At 39.4% G+C, this 20850-nt stretch overlaps 3 protein-coding genes across 3 annotated transcripts; all 3 read left to right on the top strand.

Annotated features, from left to right (window-relative positions):
* The first annotated feature begins 5807 nt into the window (after positions 1 to 5807).
* Positions 5808 to 6737, top strand: LOC148113891 (olfactory receptor 4N5-like). Its single transcript, XM_087894475.1, has one exon. It carries the CDS (start codon positions 5808 to 5810, stop codon positions 6720 to 6722), a length of 915 nt encoding a protein of 304 aa, XP_087750601.1. The 3' UTR covers positions 6723 to 6737.
* Positions 6738 to 14050: 7313 nt separating this feature from the next.
* On the top strand, positions 14051 to 14968 carry LOC117658748 (olfactory receptor 4N2-like). The gene has a single exon (XM_087894476.1). The coding sequence runs from the start codon at positions 14054 to 14056 to the stop codon at positions 14966 to 14968; it is 915 nt and encodes a 304-aa protein (XP_087750602.1). The 5' UTR covers positions 14051 to 14053.
* A 4696-nt stretch (positions 14969 to 19664) lies between these two features.
* LOC117662253 (olfactory receptor 4N5-like) lies at positions 19665 to 20591 on the top strand. Its single transcript, XM_034411573.1, has one exon. It carries the CDS (start codon positions 19665 to 19667, stop codon positions 20589 to 20591), a length of 927 nt encoding a protein of 308 aa, XP_034267464.1.
* The last annotated feature ends 259 nt before the right edge of the window (positions 20592 to 20850 follow it).

Raw genomic sequence — 20850 nt, 5'->3', positions numbered from 1 at the left:
GGATCGCCGGCCGTTCGCTTACCCTGCCCACTCCCAATCTATTGCTGCCTCCTGAGTCCCAGCTGATGGCTAGAGGGAAAAAAACTTTAAATTCTTGCCGCGGGGCTTCAAAGGGCCGCCCTACAGCTGATCAGCATTAAAAGAAAACAAATGAGTAGACCAGTGCCTGAAAAAATAGAAAAAACAGTGCCTTTCAGCTTCAGGATAGGTTAATCAGCACAAGTTGATTAGATCAGCCTCGACTCTCAGCTGATTTGCTCTCAGCTGTTTTGCACAGGGCTCTGTTCTGTTGCTAGCTGCAAAGAGTGCTGGAGCAGATTTTTTTTCCCCCTAGCTATGCTGAAAAAACGAAACTGAAAGTAAACCAGGGTCTTTGCTGCAACGTGAGAAAATGAGGCAAAGAGAGATTTCTTTTTTCTTTTTCCTCACCAAAAAAAGGTAGGTGCAAAACTGCAAACAATGGGAAATTTAGGGCAAAAAAGGAGGTTCAAGATTTTAAAACACAAAAGAAAAAAAGCTCTATTTAACTAGGGAATTGTAATAATTGAGATACTATTAATTGTATATTGTGTTGAAAGCAGAAATGGTTAAGTTGTGGTTTGGAGGAATATATGGGGGAAATTATTTGGTTTATTATTATTGGTAAATATAATTAATTGATTTGTAAGAAATTGGATTGCATGGAAATAATTGGAATATTCATGTTCATATTGATTGATATACAAAAAAGATAGTTATATAACTAATTGATTTATATTAAAATGTTGAATTTGTATTAAACAACTGTATTACATAATTAACCAATGTGAGGATGACAATGCGAAGGGGTATAATATAGAATAGAAGGGAAAAATTGAATTTGATTAAGATTAGAGATGAGGATGAAGGGTAATATTGGTTTTTTAAAAAAATAGATGAGGAATAAATATGGCAAAAAGAAAATATAGAAATTGTAAATTTAATTGAAATGACTAAACACTGTTTAAATTTGTGAACCGGCCAAATACTCTGTTCAAAGAAAATACATTGTATGTTTGTATGTGTGTTTCTAATTATTGCTATTTATTCATACTTGTTCTCTTTTATTCTTTAAAGTTTAACAGTTCATTCTTTATCTTAATATCTTCATATTTGTTTGGAGTTGGTTTTCTTCCCTTTCATCTTTTTTATTGTACAGCAATCTTTCTCGTCAAACCTACCACCTCTCTCTTTTCTTTCCTTCTTACTTTCTCTTCCCCCCCTCTTCTCCTCCCTATTTCCTCTTCCATTCTCCTTCTACTCCTCTCTTCCTCCGTCTCTTACCCTCACTCCTGCTCTAATTTCCCTTCCCTTCCTTCATCCCTCTCTATTGCTGTATCCTTTTATGCATATGGACTACTCAGAGGGCTGAAAAAGTTATTTTTGACTGGTCCTCGCACTTTTGACCAGTCCTCGAACTTATGACTGTCCTCACATTTTACATTTTTGCCCTACCTTGTCACCATGGTGAAGAGAAGCAGTTGTGAAATGAGTGACACGGTTGTTAAGAATGCTACAATGGGCATAAATGATGACCAGTCATAAGTGCGAAGACCGGTCAAAAGTGCGAGGACCTGTCAGAAATCACTGTTTTCAGCCCTCTGGGCAGTCCTTTTGTGCACATGGACTACTTAGAGGGCTGAAAAAGTTATTTTTGACTGGTCCTCGCACTTTTGACCAGTTCTCGAATTTACGACTGTCCTCACATTTTATGTTTCTTGCCCTATCTTATCACCATGGTGAAAAGAACAGTTGTGAAATGAGTAACATAGTTGTTAAGAATGCTGCACGGGCATAAATGTGAGGATGGTCATAAGTGTGAGGACCAGTCAAAAGTGCGAGGATCTGTCAGAAATGACTTTTTTCAGCCCTCTGAGTAGTCCCTATACGCATAGCCATGGCCACCTGGTCACATGACCAGCTAGCCACACCACCCAGTCACATGACCTCCAAGCCATGCCCACAAAATAAGCCACGCCCACAGAACCGGTAGTAAAAAATTTAGAACCCACCCCTGGTTGGGGGTCACCACCACATGAGGAACTGTATTAAAGGGTCGTGGCATTAGGAAGGTTGAGAACCACTGTCTTAGATCATAAAATTAGGGGGGAAATATCCATGAAACAGTTTATTTATTTATTTATTTATTATATTTCTATACCGCCTTTCTCCCGTAGGACTCAAGGCGGTGTACAGTCAAGAAAAATATAAACACACAAACATCATAAAATTGCTAATTAAAATTGTTACTTAGTTTGGTCAATTAAATAAAACCCAGAATTAGATAACATTTAAAAAATCATTCGCATGTTTGTATGTTTAGCCCTGCCTGTTGGAACATCAGGGTCTTGAGGGCACGGCAGAAAGCACGGAGATCAGGGATATTCCGTATCTCCAGGGGCAGTTCATTCCAAAGGGTTGGAGCCCCCACAGAGAAGGCCCTCCCCCTGGGAGTCGCCAGTCGACATAATTTGACTGACGGTACCCTGAGTAGTCCCTCCCTGTGAGAACGAACTGGTCGGTGGGAGGCTATTGGTGGCAAAAGACGGTCTCGTAGGTACCCAGGTCCTAAGCCATGGAGCGCTTTAAAGGTGATAACTAACACCTTGAATCGCACCCGGAAGACCACCGGGAGCCAGTGCAGCTCGCGTAGGAGAGGTGTTACATGGGCGTAACGAGCTGCGCCCATAATCACCCGCGCGGCTACGTTCTGGACCAGTTGGAGCCTCCGGGTGCTTTTCAAGGGGAGCCCCATGTAGAGAGCATTACAGTAGTCCATACGGGAGGTAACTAGGGCATGAGTGACCGTGCGCAAGGCGTCCCGATCCAGAAAGGGACGCAACTGGCGGATCAGGCGAACCTGATAAAAGGCACCCCTGGCCACGGCCGTCAAATGATCTTCTAAAGATAACCGTGAATCTAGGAGGAAAATAAATAAATAAAAAAATAAATAAATAAATAAATAAATAAAAATTGCTTGGCTTTCTCTGCAAGATGGGACATCAAATAAATAAATAAATAAATAAATAAATAAATAAATAAATAAATAAATAAATAAATAAATAAATAAATAAATGTGAAGTTCTTGGGAACTGTTTTGAGAAACTGAGCCCTTAATGGAAATGGACTTTGTGAAGCCAACACCTTCTTGACTGAGTGGACTATAATTCCCATCATTCTACCATTACGTGATGAGATGGACCTTGAGATTCAAGACACCTGCTTGGAAAAATACTGTCTAATAAATAAACTTAATGCAAAATTGCTTTCCAAAAAAGTTTGCCTTTTTAATTAGGTCCTTGGAGACCAGCAGAAGGAATTGTGCACAAGGGCCCAGTTTATCCAGGGACACCCACAATCTTCTGGCTTGCTCAAAGGAGGAGTAATATACTTGTGGAAATGAATAGTTATTCAATAATTACAAACAGAATTGGTAAATGACCGTCTTACCATCCTCTACTTTCTTCTCTTCCCCAAATGCATTCAATTCCCCATCTCACCCACAATTCTTAATCCTAAAAAGAAATGTGAGCAAAAGATTGACCTAGGAATTCACTTCCTATGAATAGTCCCCAATTATGGTCCAACTGTCCTTTCCAACTGTTCTTTTCCTGTATTTCTTTTTTTCTCCCATCACAGAAGAATGGATTGGTTTATTGAAGCTAATTCCACTTGCATATTTGAGTTCCCCTTTGGAACATTCACTCTTTTCAACCTTGTCAATGATGGATTTAAAAGGAGATAGATTTTTATGAAACAGGATAGCAATAAACAGAAAACATCTCATAGAACCTAGGCATGCTTAACACCAGATTAACAAGTTTTGATCTCCAAATTCAGCAGAAAACAACCAACCAAATACTCTGATATTTAGAAAAAATAGGTTTACTACAATGCAATTTTTATCCCTCTCCTTGTGACTAGATTGGTAGATATTTAGATATTTCTGGTACTTTTGCTATCACAATATTGAAACTTAAAATTGGTTTTGAGTTCAGTATATTTTATGGAAATAGGTGCATTTGATGGGAGAAAACTAAGGATTTGCTAAAGCAGGCAGTTAAGAACAATATCTGAACTTCTTCTCCATCCAATGATGTACACAGACACTCAGCTAAGTCTAACATCAGAGATCTCCCACTACAAATTCCATTTTGTTATCCCAGTTTTTTCTCCTGTTTCACTGCAAATCCCATTCTAAGATTGGGAGGGAGGGAGGGAGGGAGGGAGGGAGGGAAGGAAGGAAGGAAGGAAGGAAGGAAGGAAGGAAGGAAGGAAGGAAGGAAGGAAGGAAGGAAGGAAGGAAGGAGACTCCCAATTATGAAGGGAATATTGTCTGTTCTCAGTCCAACTGATGATTACTGAGAGATGATCACGGGAAGCTAACCAACCACAAATTTATCAGAGATGTCCAACCAACAACCATAATATAATTCCTACTAGAGGTTGCATTTGTAAGAAACAAGCAAAGTGAAAAAGTGGTCAGGAGCAACATCTGAGAAGAACTAAGGTAAGGCTTGATACATTACTCCTTTTAACAGCAATTTTATTTGCTGATATTATTCCATTTTCTATATCCATGTCCAGTGCTGTTGTTTGATAATCTAATAATGTACATTTCAGAGATTGCTCTAATTCACATTATGAGTAGGGTAGCTTTTTATGGATAGGGCTGACTTGAGAAGCCAGCAATGCATCTCTTCAATGAAGGGATGGATATATTTTACATAAAACTGAGAATGCCCATAGGGCACAATGACTTTGAAAGATCTTTCCTTCCAGATAAATCCTGCGAGCAGAGCCCCAAAAGATGTGCTTGAAACTAAGTGCCACTTAGTTAACTCGAATATCAAAAATCACTCACATTTGCACCCCCTGTTATTTTTCTCCAGTTCCACTGCAAAAGCTCATTCTAAGATTGGGAGAGAGGGAGGGCGAGAAGGAGGAAGGAGACGGTTCAAAGATTTTGATCATTGTAACAGTATAGCTCATCTGTCTGGAACCCACACTGTATATCCACATTAATACAATTGAGAGAGTCCAGAGATATTTCACGAGAAGAGTCCTCCATTCCTCTACCTACAGTAGAATACGTTATGCCACCAGACTTCAAATTTTGGGCTTAGACAACTTAGAACTATGCCACTTTTGGTCTGACCGAAGTGTAGTACCTAAAATTATCTGCCACAATGTCCTACCTGTCAATGACTACTTCAGCTTCAACCACAACAATACGCGAGCACACAATAGATACAAACTTAAGGTAAACCACTCCAAATTAGATTGCAGAAAATACAACTTCAGTAACAGAGTGGTCAATGTCTGGAATGCACTATCTGACTCTGTGGTTTCTTCCCCCAAACCCAAAAACTTTAACCATTAACCTTTAACTGTCTACTGTGGACCTCACCCCATTCCTAAGAGGCCTGTAAGGGGCATGCATAAGCTCACCAACGTGCCTACCGTCCCTGTCCTACCGTCCCCAGTTATTTGTATCCATCTCATTTATTCATAATTATGTCTATACTTCTATCTGTTATCTAATACATGCTTGACGAAATAAATAAAATAAAAAAATGACTACGAATAGAAATTGAAATGGCACAATGATACATGGGTTGCAAACTACAAGGGAAAAAAACTGAATAGAAGTAAAGAGTGACACCATTTTCTCTTCCCAATGAGTAATTGTCTCTATGTTTGTATGCATGATATAAAAGGCTTTGTTACAAATTTCCTCCCATTTAATATTCCCATCAACTATTCCACTACAGGAATACACAAAAAGGATGGACTCAGGCAACCACACCGAGTTTGTTCTTGAGGGGTTAGCAGAGACCAGGGAACTGCAAGTCTTATTGTGTATCCTCTTCTTGATCTTCTACGTCATCATTCTTCCTGGGAATATCCTCATCATTGTGACTATTTTGAAAGACCCCCAATTAGGAGCTCCCATGTTTTTCTTCTTGGCCAACCTGGCTTTGATGGACATTTGCTACAGCTGTGTCACCCCTCCAAAGTTGATAGTCAACCTCTTCTCTGGATGCCAAACTATCTCATACAAAGGTTGCCTGACACAGCTTTTTTTCATCCATTTTCTAGGTGGAGCTGAGATCGATCTCCTTATTTCCATGGCATTTGATCGGTATGTGGCTATCTGCCACCCATTGCATTATGTTACTGTAATCACCAAACCAGTTTGCTGGGCATTAGTGGTGACTGCATGGGCTGGAGGATTCATGCATTCCATAATACAGGTCATTATCATCCTCCCACTCCCTTTTTGTGGTCCCAATAAACTGGACAACTATTTCTGTGATGTCACCCAAATAATCAGGTTGGCTTGCACCAACACCTACAGTCTGGAATTTGCTATGTTTATCAACAGTGGCCTCGTAACCACTGGATGCTTCATCCTCCTTCTCATTTCCTATGGGGCATTGCTGATCAAAGTGAGGACAGGTGTCAGCCAAGGGAAGACCAAAGCATCTTCTACTTGCATCACCCACATCATCATCGTTTTCATCATGTTTGGTCCAGCCATTTATCTCTACGGTCACCCCTTCTATGACTTTCCCTTTGACAAAATGGTGGGTTTCCTGCACACTGTGGTTTTCCCTTTGATGAACCCTATGATTTACACCCTGAGGAATAAGGAAGTCAAAGTTGCCATGCGGAGACTGCTGAAGATCCACAATATTTAGTAGGAGAAGTCAAAGATGTTTATTTTTATTGGTATATTGTTCAATTTCCTTCTATTGGACTGCATAACCATATAGTAATCTCTATAGAGTGGCCATCAACATCTGAGATAATATCTAACATTGATATGTAATTTTATTTTTTTAATAAATGAAAGTCCAAATATATCTAATAATGTAATTTGCTGTTATGAACAATCATTTATTTTTTAGATATTCTTGGTTTCTCATACCAGATTATTTTAATCATATACATAAGGTCAACACCATAGGTAAACATATGCTCTTCATAATTTTGAGGCTCATCAACAAAGAGAAAACCAATTTTGGATGACTGGATCATGTATTGATTGCCATAAATCTAGTGTAATAATTTCCCAACCTGAACAACTCTCAGGAGAGTGGTTGCCACTATTCTCAACAATCATTATGTTGGCTCGACAATTATGGAAATTGCCGTTCACATATTGGGAAGTTGCCATAGTCAAAAACCATTTCTGGAGACCACATGTAATTCTTGTAATTCTTCTTGACAGCAACAAAAAGTGGTTTACTAATGCCTTTTGTCAACATTTGCTGTTGTTAGTGACATGTTGAATTTCTGCTTTCATGGAGTTAGTCTGCAAGGCTTGTTCTTCAGCAGCCAAAATGAAGCCCTCAGTTTCTTTCCTCAGGACCCCTGATCTCAAGCAGCTCCATGTTAGCTTTGTATCTGCCTTTCCTTTGATGTCCTTCAGGTATTGACTGTGTATAGGCCTCTTTATCCAGTTAGAAAATAGATGCTCAATTGTTTCTTTTCAATAATCCACTTTCAATCTCGCTGTTTTCAAAAGGTTTCCCTTGTTCAACTCCTTCAGTAAAAGCTCTTCTTTATGTAGTCCTACACCCTTCTCTCCCTCAGGCTTGCCCCACAGAAGCCTCCCCTATCCTCCCTATTGCCTTCACTCCCTCTCCCTTTCCACAGGCCTCTTTCTCCATTTTCCCCTTAAGCCTCTTTTCCTATCCTCTCAGGCAGGGGTAGGTTCTATTTACCTTTACTACTGGTTTGTAGCGGAGCCGCGTGCACACGCTTGCTTCATGCACACGTGCGCTCTTCTGCACATGCGCAGAAGCGTTTTGGTGACGTCAGGGTTGGTGGGCGGGGCCTCCCGCCGGTTTTACTACCGGTTCTGTAGAACTGGTGCGAACTGGGGGCAACCCACCACTGCTCTCCCTTTCCCCCAGCCTAGGAAGGATAGGATCCTTCATCCTATCCTTACTTTCCGACCTTTCCCCACCCAAGAAAAAACCCTCATTCCTCCTCTCACACTCCCTCTCTCCCCTCCTCTTCTCACCAAAACCTCCTTTTTTATTCCTTCTCTTCCCCCCACCCCTGCTAGATTGATGTATCATATAAACCATGTTTTGCCTCTTCACCTGTAAGAGACTTCTGCCACCTTGAGATCTTGGCAAATACAATAGATCAATATCACTTTTTAGGTGCAGAGCATGGTGCATTGTTATTAGTCTTCTTGTGTTTCAATCCAAGTTATCAAATTTTAGCCGAGTCCAATCACTTAATCCATCTGAGTATCTTATTACAGGCATTGCCTGTGTTAATTGCCTTTATGATATTTCCTCTACTCAGCTTTCATCTCAAGACTTTCTGAACTTCTTTTATGTATTTTGTTGAAGTAGCTTCCTTGACTTGGTTGTGCAATAGGTCAGAGGCTTCCAAAAGTCATAAGTACTTGTATCCTTCTTCCGGTATTATTACTTTTATCAACTCTTCATTATCAAGTTCAAATCCATCATCTTCAACCATTTTTCCTGCCTTAACAGCAATTGTTGACATTTGTCAATGCCAAAATGCATTTCAATGTCTCTGCCAAGTTCCTCACTGCTTTTCAGCAGTGAGTTCAATTCAGCTTTTGTTTTTCCAAACAATTTTAAATCATCCATGTAGAGCAAATGGGAAATTATCAACCCTTCTTTAGCCAATTCATAGCCACAGTTTGTCTTGTTCAAAATGCTTGTTAGTGATGCCATTGAAAGTACAGTAGCAGAGTCACCTTGGAAGATTTCTCTTTGATTTCAACTTCACCAAGTTCTTCCACACAGGCCATCAACTTGGTTTGCTATAACTTCATGGAAGTCTTCGGGAATTTCTGGATGTTAGTGCTAATTCCAAAAATGTCTAAGCATTTCTCAGTCCAGCTGGGTGGACAGAATCAAATGCTTTGAGACTCTAGAAAAAGTGCAGAGGAGAGCAACCAGGATGATTAGGGGACTGAAGAAAAAAACATATGAAGAATGGTTACAGGAACAGGGCATGGCTAGTCTAGTGAAGAGAAGGACCAGGAGAGACATGATAGCAGTGTTCCAATACTTGAGGGGTTGCCACAGAGAGGAAGGGGTCAAGCTATTTTCTAAAGCACCTGAAGACCAGACAAGGAATAATGGATGGAAACTGAACAAGGAGAGATTCAACCTAGAAAAACGGAGAACTTTCTGACAGTGAGAACAATCAACCAATGGAACAGAAGTTGCCTTCAGAAGTTGTGGGAGCTTCATCACTTGAGACTTTCAAGAAAAGATTGGACTGCCATTTGTCAGAAATGGTATAGGGTCTCCTGCTTGAGCGGGGGGTTGGACTAGATGACCTATAAGGTCCCTTCCAACTCTGTTAATCTGTTAATCTGTTAAATCTGCTTTCTTATAGTCAATCCAGGCCATGACCAATTTTGTTTGTCTTTTCTTTGAATTCTTCAAAACCAGTTTATCAATCATCAGTTGGTCTTTGGTTCCTCTTGAATTTTTGCAGCACCCTTTCTGTTCTACAGGCAGCAAACCCTTGTTTTCCAAGTATCCATAAATCTGGTTTGCAATAATGCCTGTAAGTAATTAGTATGTTGTCAACAGGCAAGTTATTGGCCTGTAATTTTCAGGTTTATTTCCGTTTTGTGCATCCTTCTGAATCAAAAAAGTTCTTCCGGTTGTTAACCATTTTTTATTTTCTGGTGTTTTCAGAACCTGATTCATCTGGTTTGCTAATCTTGCATGCAAACTTGTTAGTGATATCAAAAAAAAAATCCATCTAAACTAGGGGCACAGGTGGCACATTGGTTAGAATGCAGTATTGCTAGCAAAATCTGCTCACAGTCAGGAGTTTGATCCTCACCAGCTCAGGGTTGACTCAGCCTTCCGTTCTTCCAAAGATAATAAAATGAGGACCCCAGATTGTTGGGGGCAATATGCTGACGTTGTAATTCATACAGAGAATACTTTAAAACACTATGGAATGCTATATAAATCTAAGTGCTATTGCTAGCTCCAAATTCTTCAAAAAGGAAACTCTAGACATACAGGTTGCTCATCCCTGTTCCATAAGGAAGGGCGACTATTCCTGAATCATTTGCAAGTCTTGAGAAACCAATTGCTGGATTAGGCACAAAGCTGAATGATGGCAGTTGCAACCAATATATCTATTTGTCTCCTAGACATTTCCATAAGTGCCTCGTGCATGGTCTCTTCATCATCACTTTTTCTTCTCCCACTTAGTCCTTCCTTTCTTCCTTTAAGATATACCTCTTTGGTGTGGAGAAAGAAAAATGGGAAGCATTGGCCAGTGCTATGACAGCAACAGCACTTAGACTTATATATCGCTTCACAATGCTTTTACAGCCCTCTCTAAGCAGTTTACAGAGTCAGCATATGGTCCCCAAAAATCTGGGTCCTCATTTTACCTACCTCAGAAGGATGGAAGGCTGAGTCAACCTTGAGCCTGGTAAGATTCTATCTGCCAAATTGCAGGTAGCCAGCAGTCAGCAGAAGTAGCCTGCAGTACTCCACTCTAACCACTGCACCACCACAGCTCTTATATCATAAGATTAGAAAAAAATATCCATGAAACAGTTCAAGAAATAGGCTGCTTGGCTTTCTCTGCAAGATGTGGCATCATTAGATAGATAGATAGATAGATAGATAGATAGATAGATAGATAGATAGAGAAAGAAAGAAAGAAAGAAAGAAAGAAAGAAAGAAAGAAAGAAAGAAAGAAAGAAAGAAAGAAAGAAATTATTAGGGACTGTTTTGAGAAACAGAGCACTTAATGGAAATAGACTTTGTGAAGCCAACACTCTCTCGACTGAGTGGACTATAATTCCCATCATCTTACCATTACATGAAGAGATGGACCTTCAGATTTAAGACATCTGCAAAGTGCATGCTTGGAGAAATCTTGTCAAATGAATAAACTTATAAAAATAAAAAAAACCAAAAAAAAAAACCCAAACCAAATGAATAAACTTAATGCAAAATTGCTTTTCAAAAAAGTTTGTCTGAGGTGAACTTTTTAATTTGGTCCCTGAAGACCTGCAGAAGGAATTGTACACAAGTGCCCAGCTTATCCAGGGATGCCCACAATCTTCTAGCTTGCTCAAAGGAGGAGTAATATACTTGTGGAGATGAATAGTTATTCAATAATTACAAACAGAAGTGGTAAATGACCTTCTTACCATCCTCTTCTTTCTTCTCTTCCCAAAATGCATCCAACTCCCTATCTCACCCACTATTCTTAACCTTAGGAAAAATGTGAGCAAAAGGTTGACCTAGGAATTCACTTCCTATAAATAATCCCTAATTGTGGTCTAACTGTCCTTTATTATTTTCTTTTCCTGTATTTCATTTTTCTCCCATCACAGAAGAATGGATTGGTTTATTGAAGCCACTATCGCATTTTTAAATTCACCTTGGAATATTCACTCTTTTCAACCTTTTAAAGGACAAAGATTTCTATGAGACAGAAATGCAATGCACAGAAAACATCTCATAGAACCTGGGCACATTTAATATTAGACTAATAATTTTCGATCTCCAAATTCAGGAAGAAACAAATCAACAACCAAGGGCATTGATATCTGTAAAATAGGTTTACTACTATACAATTGTTGTCTGTCTCCTTGTGACTAAATGGATAGACTCTTAGAGGTTTCTGGTGCTTCTGCTATCACCATAAAATTGTTTCTGAGTTCAGAAAGTTTGTTTTATGGAAATAGATGCATTTGATGGGAGACTGCAAAAGCAGGCAGTTAGTAACAATATCTGAATAGAATAGAATAGAATAGAATAGAATAGAATAGAATAGAATAGAATAGAATAGAATAGAATAGAATAGAATAGAATAGAATAGAACTTTTTATTGGCCAAGTGTGATTGGACACACAAGGAATTTGTCTTGGTGCATATGCTCTCAGTGTACATAAAACAAAAGATACATTCATCAAGAGTCATAAGGTACTTCTCCTCCACCCAGAAATGTACACTTAGTTGCAGTTTAATGTCAAAAATCTCCCACTCCAAATTCCATGTTTGCATCCCAGTTCTTTTTCTCCAGTTCCACTGCAAACCTCATTCTAAGATTGGGAGGGAGGGAGGGAAGGAAAAAGCAATGAAAGAGACTCCCAACTTTGAAGGGGTATTTTCTGTCCTTGGTCTGACTGGTGATTACTGAGAGATAACCTGGGGTAGCTAGTCAACCGCCAATTTAAAAAAGATGACCAACCAACAATCCATAATATAATTCCTACTAGAAATTGCATTGTAGGAAACAAGCAAAGTGAGAAAGAGAACATCAGGGACAACATCTGAAAAAACTTAAGGTAAGGCTTGGTGCATTACTACTTTTAACAGCAATTTTGTCTGATATCATTCCATTTTCTCTTTCTCTGTGCACTGCTGTTGTTTGATAGTTTAACTTGCATTTCAGAGATTGCTCTAATTCACATTATGAGTAGGGTAGCTTTTTATGGGTAGGGCTGACTTGAGAAACAGGCAATGCATCTCTTCAATGAAGGGATGGATATATTTTACATAAAACTGAGAAGGCCCATAGGGCACAATGACTTTGAAATATCTTTCTAGATAAATCCTGTAAGTAGAGCCCCAAAAGATGTGTTTCAAACCAAGTACCTCTTCAACAAGTTTTAAGCTCCATTTTAACTCCTCAATTTTCAGAATAAATGAGTCAAAGTTCTTCATTATAGGAGAAAACGATGACTTCTCAGATTGGGAATTTGTGGTGAACAAGGAGACCATTCAAAGACTTTGATCATTTTAGCAATAGACATCGGGTCCTACCTGTCCGATACAGAATGGTGCTGGTTACAATAGGCTGGTTTTGAGATGAATCAGACCTCACCTCCAGGGAATTAACAGTAACAGTAACAGAGTTGGAAGGGACCTGTGAGGTCATCTAGTCCAATGCCCTGCTCACTCAGGAGACCAGTACTAGGGATTCGAACCGCCAAACTGCCGACCTTTCCGATCAACAAGCTCAGCGTCTTTATCCGCTGAGCCACTTAGTTAGAACAAATTAATTAGAACAATTAATCAGTGGAATGTTGTGAAGCACAGAAGCTGTGAATGCTCCAACATTGGGAGTTTTTAAAGAAGACATTGGACAACCATTTGTGTGAAGGATTTCTTGTCTGGACTAGGGTTGGATTAGAAGGCTCCAAGCAGTGGTTGGTTTCATCCGGTTTGCACCAGTTCAACTGAACCAGTTGTTAAATTACACACACACACACACACACACACCACTGTCAAAGTGGATACTGGGTACTGCACTGCACTGCAATGGAGGGAAGGAAAAGACCACTTTTCCTCTTCTCCCTGTTCCTCCTCCTTCCTTGTGCCAGCTGCTCTGTTGCCCATTTCTCCATTTCAGTGCAGCACCCAGGATCCACTTGGATAGCATGGGGGGAGGGGTAATTTAACAACCGGTTTGCCCAGGGTAAGATGGGCAAGGCTTGGAAGGCTCATCCCACATGTGCAGCTGAGCTGGAGGATGGGGATTGGCCACACCTCCCATGACAGCCAACCTGATCCTGGCTGAAACGGTTGTTAAATTATTTGAATCCCACCACTGCCTCCAACGTCCCTTCAAACTTGGTTATTCTGTTCTGGTATTCTGAATCTGAAAAATGAGATGGCTCAGACAGAGGAACAAGTAAGCAGGTTAAGTAGACCTTCCTTCCAAACAACTATTTTAAAAGCTGCAAGCATGACTATGTATAGAAATTGAAATGGCACAATGATATTTGCTGACTTTGTATAAATATACAAAAGGATGAAGGCTATTGCTTAGCGCATTGTAAGCCTCCCTGAGTCTCCGGAGAAGGGCGGTATATAAATTAAATTTATATATATATAGGGGGAAAATGAATAGGAGTAAAGAGTGATACCATTTTCTCTTGCCAATGAGTGATTGCCTCTATGTTTGTATGCATGATATAAGTGGCTTTGTTACAAATTTCCTCCCATTTAATATTCCACTACAGGAGTACATAAAAAGGATGGACTCAGGCAACCACACCGTGTTTGTTCTTGAGGGGTTAGCAGAGACCAGGGAACTGCAAGTCTTATTGTGTATCCTCTTCTTGATCTTCTACGTCATCATTCTTCCTGGGAATATCCTCATCATTGTGACTATTTTGAAAGACCCCCAATTAGGAGCTCCCATGTTTTTCTTCTTGGCCAACCTGGCTTTGATGGACATTTGCTACAGCTGTGTCACCCCTCCAAAGTTGATAGTCAACCTCTTCTCTGGATGCCAAACTATCTCATACAAAGGTTGCCTGACACAGCTTTTTTTCATCCATTTTCTAGGTGGAGCTGAGGTTGCTCTTCTTATGTCCATGGCATTTGATCGGTTTGTGGCTATCTATTACCCATTGCATTATATAATTATAATCACCAAGCCAGCTTGCTGGGCTTTCGTGATGGGTTCATGGGCTGGAGGATTCATGCATTCCATAATGCAGGTCATTATCATTCTCCCACTCCCTTTTTGTGGTCCCAATAAACTGGACAACTATTTCTGTGATGTCACCCAAATAATCAGGTTGGCTTGCACCAACACCTACAGTCTGGAATTTGCTATGTTTATCAACAGTGGCCTTACAACTGCTGGATGCTTCTTCCTCCTTCTCATTTCCTATGGGGCACTGCTGATCAAAGTGAGGACAGGTGCCAGCCAAGAGAAGACCAAAGCATCTTCTACTTGCATCACTCACATCATCATCGTTTTCATCATGTTTGGTCCAGCCATTTACCTCTACTGTCATCCGTTCCGTGATTTTCCCTTTGACAAAATGGTTGGTTTTCTCCACATTGTGGTTTTCCCTTTGATGAACCCTATGATTTACACCCTGAGGAATAAGGAAATCAAAGTTGCCATGTGGAGACTGTTGAAGATCCACAGTATTTAGTAGGAGAAGTCAAAGAAGTTTATATTTATTGGGATATAAGTCCAATATAAAGATTAATTTCTTTATATTGGACCCCATAGTCATATTGGCATCTCTATAGAGTGACTGTCAATATCTTGGATTATGTATATCATTGACATATATTTCTATTTTTAATAAATGAAAGTCAAATTCTTCTTTATCTAGTATTGAAATTTGCTAATATGAACATTCATTCATTTTTTAGATATTCTTGGTTGCTCGTACCAGACTATTTTAATCATGAACATAACATCAACATCATATGTGAACCCAGTTTTCAGGGTCATCAACAAAAGAGAAAATTTTACATGGGGAGTTGCCTAGACCAAAAACCACTGCAAAAAAACCCTCTGTAAACCAAGTCTAATATAATACAGTACAAATGGAATAATTTTCCAATATTCAAGGGATACATTTTTGTAATTTTAAACTGTACCAATTTCTACAGAGCATCCTTCTAGGTTAGATATGTGAAATACATACATTGTTTGCAGAAAGTGGATTTGTTTAGACATATTATTTTGTTACACAATGACAGTTAATGATCATTGCCAACATTGATATGGAATTATTCTTCAGTAAATTAAATCTGTACCCAGATTTGCAGATGTGTTGAACCACAGATATGATGAAATATGTTTTAGATCACCAATCCTTAGTTCATATTCCCATTATATTTCTCACTTTAGCCTGTGCCAATGAATATTAGTGATACTTTTTGTGTGTTTTTTCTGATAAAGTCAGCATTTCAGTGTGTGTAATGATGTATGCCTACCAGCATCACTTACTGAGATAGGCAAATAAATAACAAGAAATTCCAAGAATTGGGAAATCATGTTGGAATTATATTTTGATACCTTAGATCCATGATGGCGAACCTATGGCACACGTGCCACAGGTGGCACACGGAGCCATATCTGTGGGCACGCGAGAGTTACCCTAGCTCAGCGCCAACTGATTTTCAGTCCTTCTGGGCCCACTGGAAGTTGGGAAATGGGCCATTTCCAGAGAGCCTCCGGGGGGCCTCCGGGGGGATGGGGAAAGCCATTTTTGCCCTGGCCAGAGTCCAAGAAAGCCTCTGAAGCCTGGGGAGGGCGAAGAACGGACCTCCTGGACCCACCGGTAACCTTTTTGCCATCACATGCCAAAAGCGGGGGGGAGCGCACGGGGATTGTGCGTGCATGCACGGGGCATGGGGGGACATTGAATTATTTATTTATTTATTTATTTATTTATTTGTTTATTTATTTATTTATTTATTTATTTATTTATTACATGTATTTATATGCCGCCATTCTCCCGAAGGACTCAGGGCGGCGAATACAAGTTAAGAAACAAGTACAATAAAATCATAGAATTATGGGTGTGAGCGCATGTGAACGCGACCCCCCTGCGCTCCCTCCACTTTTGGCACTCAACGGTAAAAAGGTTAGCCATCACTGCCTTAGATGGTTGGAGGCTAAGATATATGAAGAATGGTAGGAGGAAGTGGTTATGGCTAGTCTGGTGAAAAGAAGGATCAGGGGTGACATGATAGCAGTGTTATTTGAGGGGTGCAACAAAGAAGAGACGGTCAACCTACTTCCAAAATACCTGAAGGCAGGACAAGAAGCAATGGATGGAAACTAATCAAGGAGAGAAGCACCCTAGAACTAAAGAGAAATTTCCTAACAGGGAGAACAATCAACCAATGGAACAGCTTGCCTTCATAATTTGTGGGTGCTCCATCACTGGAAGCCTTTAAGAAGAGATTGGACAGTCATTTATCTGAAATGGCATAAGGTTTTCTGCTCGAGTAGGGGGTTGGTCCAACTCTGTTATTCTTTATCCATCCAACTATTCATTTCAGAACTGAAGCATAATTTGGGTGTTCTACTGATGGATGGGGCTTGTGGTATTTGCCCCCATTGTTTCTACAAAAAATCCTTGATCCTTCTGGATCAGTTTCTAAAGTTTTGAACTTTTTTGTATTTAAAAAAAAAACAACAGTCCACTTCATTTGCCTGGGTTATTACTCTTGCGGTCTTTGGCTGAAACCAAATATGTCATACGCTTCATCAAGAAAAAAAAAAAAAGCTGGATTTCCATTAAGTAAAATTAGAATAATTAGCCAATATACTGCAATTTTGGAATTCATGGGTTAGGGTTCACTTTCACCCTCAATTATATGATTGACTTAATGTCCATGGCAGAAGTGATCATGAAGTCAGGCACAGCTCACTTAATGGAGTCCAGTCCCAATTGTGATTGTAAGTGGAGAACTATCTTTATCCACAAAAGATGGAATCGAACAGGAAGAAAATGTTAAGAGTGCCAAATATGCAATTCAACATGAGAACTTTGAGCAGACTATTTGGGGCCGCAAATTTGTGTGGGGTGGGGGAGTAATGAGATGATAAATACAAAGCAAATTGCCTATCATACACTTTTGATTAATGCCTCTGAAGGAGCAATATACTGGGGAGGAAAAAACTGGGCTAACTTTTTAATTCAGCCCCCAGGGAATAAGAAATGGAAGGTGTTGTGTGCTTTCTCTTTTAATAAACACATCTTCAACTCTCAATGTATTAAGACCACAGGCAATTTAAGGATGGGGTATAAAAAGCCTTGGCTGCCCCAAGAGTTTCCAAACATTTGAAGGAATGAAAGGGTAAATAGCAACTCCACCTCAGACTTTCAGCTAAACACACACACACCTTCTTTTTCACACTTATCATTTTCCTCCTGGCTTACTTGAACAAAAGTAGGTTCCACAAGTAGACTGGAGTAAGGATGGAACACAATTCATGCCAGTTCAATCCACATTCCTAAAATTAAATCCTTTGATAGATGATTCAATCTTCTCCAGGCAAGACTTCCTTTCCTTTTCCTTTCCTTTTTTCCATCTTTTCTTTCCCAGTACATTACATTTTATTTGAATTATTGTGTATTCATTACTTTTAAGTAACCAAAAACTAAACTAACATTTTTTATACATATTGGTGGGAGGGTTTCTGCATTTTGCCTGACGCTGCTTAATTGAAAAACAAAACAAACAATAGCTAACCATGGTTATGTCTGTAAGCATTGCAGAATTCTGACCTTTGTTTTCTGAGAAAGCTCTAGTTTTGCAGTTTGCAAATTCTATGCTTACATGTATTTGGGTTTGTATACTAAAATATTTTATTCAGCTAATCCTGTAATCACTTTCTGCACCCATGGACACAATTAAACAAGTAGGGATACTAAACAATTAAGAAAGCATTTGTCATCTCTTTATTATTATTATTATTATTAGTAGTAGTATTAGTATTAGTATTAGTATTAGTATTAGTATTATTAGTATTATTATCTTTATTCATTAAATATGAAACTCAGTCAACTGGACATTCAAAAATGCATCACAAATACCATTGACTGGTGCTAATGGTTGACACGGGTTGCTGCCAGCATCCTAGGTACCAACCAAGTACCTTCTTAAGATGTACGAAGTTCCAAGTAGTGCAGTTTTTTTACAGTTCTGCTGGTGTTATTGCAGGAAGCTGCAATTTGCTGATGTATGTTATAAAATTCTTGGACATGTACCAAGTGCCCCGATGACAATGGGTATCACTCTTACATGTTTCATCCTTAGACGTGTAGTTTCGATGGCCAGGTCGCAATATTTCGTGATTTTTCCAGTTCTTTTTCGACTCTGGTACCGCGATGTCAATAAATTGCACGTTTCGGTTTTCAACAACTGTGATATATGGTGTGTTGGGTTCCAAGTGACAATCTGTCTGTATTGAAAGTCCCACAAGATTTTCACCTTCTCATTTTGTATAACTTTTTCCAGTTTTGTTCCCATGACTTTTTGATACAGGTAAGTCGTATTTTTTACATAATGACCAATGGACTAATTTAGCAAATCGGTTGTGTCTAGTTTTGTAATCAGTTTGTGCGATTTTGCTACATTCACATATTAAATGTTGTTGTTGTTGTTATTATTGTTATTAAATCACATGAAGGCTTTAGCTGAATAAATGTGTAGAAATTCACATTCTATATCTCAAAATGTCACTGCTTAGAAACCTATATTTTTCTGAATGATTTTGGTAGATGAAACAAGTTGTTATTGTAATAAAAAAATGATTAGTTAGTCATTCTAAGTAACTGGGATGTCTTCCCCTTAGTTAAATAGTTTTGAAACACAAGTTTGCAACTGAATTTTATCCATGAGAGAGTGTAATCTGTCTTCTTATTCTGACAAAGGTATGTGCCTATTACACTTTTTTTCAAACATAAGCTGGGTTCCTGATTCCTTCCAAAATAATAGCAATTAGTCTTGATACCCTTAAATTCTGCACCATAATGGGAAATTTTACTTATTTAATATTCCGCCTTCATTATTTTTATAAATAACTCAAGGCGGCGAACCTTCCCTCTTCCTATTTTCCCCACAACAACAAAACCTTGTGAGGTGAGTTGGGCTGAGGGAAAGTGACTGGCATGAAGTCACCAGCCGACTTTGGTGCCCTCTTACCTCCTAGCCTGATACCTTAAACCACCAGAACAAACTGGCTGTAGGTTCAACCTACCTTCCTTGTAACAACTAGTTTAGTGAAAAAAGAAGCTATATAAAAAGTGATTTTTAGAAATGCACTATGTTGTTTCACATTCCTTAAATTATTCCACTTTAGGGGAAAGAATTGTAATAATGGAACTAAGCAACAATACTATAGTAACCGAATTTCTTCTTCAAGGATTATCAGAAATCTGGGGACTACAATTGCTCTTTTGTATCCTCCTTCTGCTCTTCTATCTTGTCATTCTACCTGGGAACATCCTCATCATTGTGGCCATTATCAGTGACTCCCATTTGGGATCCCCCATGTTCTTCTTCTTGGCCAATCTAGCTTCGATGGACATCTGCTACAGCTGCATCACGCCTCCAAAGATCGTAGTCAACTTCTTCTCCAGCAACAAAACCATTTCCTTTCAAGGTTGCATGGCTCAGATCTTTTTCATTCATCTTCTCGGGGCAGCTGAGATGATCCTTCTTATTGCCATGAGCTTTGATAGGTATGTAGCCATCTGCCAGCCTTTGCACTACCCCACTGTCATGACTAGGGAACTTTGCTGGGTCTTTGTGTTAGGTTCATGGGCAGGGGGTTTCATACACACAATGATCCAAGTCATGCTGATTAATCCATTGCCTTTCTGTGGTCCCAATGAACTGGACAATTTCTTCTGTGACATCACTCAGATCATTAAACTGGCTTGCACCAATACTGACACTTTAGAGTTCATCATGTTTGTCAACAGTGGTCTTTTAACTGCTGGATGCTTTCTCATCCTTCTCGTCTCTTACTGGGCACTACTGATCAAGGTGAGGATGGGCTCCAGCATAGGAAAGAGCAAGGCTGCCTCTACCTGCATCACACACATCATCATCATTTTCATCATGTTCGGTCCAGCCATCTACATCTACTGCCGTCCCTTACAGAATGGTCTCTTCGACAAGATGGTGGCCTTTTATCATACGGTGGTTTTTCCTTTGATGAATCCCATTATCTACACACTGAGGAACAAAGAGATTAAAGCTGCCATGAAGAGACTGCTTGCAAAATATAACATTTGTTGAAGAAAGGGAAGGAAATCAGACATTTCGTTACTTAAATAGAGAAATGGAATGGCCATGGGTAGGCATAAAAAGCAGTGGGGACTGGAGTAACTTTGGACTTTCTAGCTACTATTGGGTGGGGGGAGGAAGCAAGGTTTCTAGAAATGTTGTTTTTCCATCATGAAACTAGGTCAGTAGAATGGCCTCCAGCTGGAGGTTTATTTGCCTCCAACCTTATTTACCTTTCAGAACTCTTTGGAAAAGCTCTGCTTTCAACTTT

This window comes from Pantherophis guttatus, chromosome 4, assembly GCF_059756535.1.
Source record: "Pantherophis guttatus breed Tessera chromosome 4, ASM5975653v1, whole genome shotgun sequence".
In the NCBI taxonomy this organism is placed as follows: Eukaryota; Metazoa; Chordata; class Lepidosauria; order Squamata; family Colubridae; genus Pantherophis; species Pantherophis guttatus.
The sequence above is the reverse complement of the archived record's forward strand: the minus strand, read 5'-3'. Positions and strand labels throughout refer to the sequence as shown.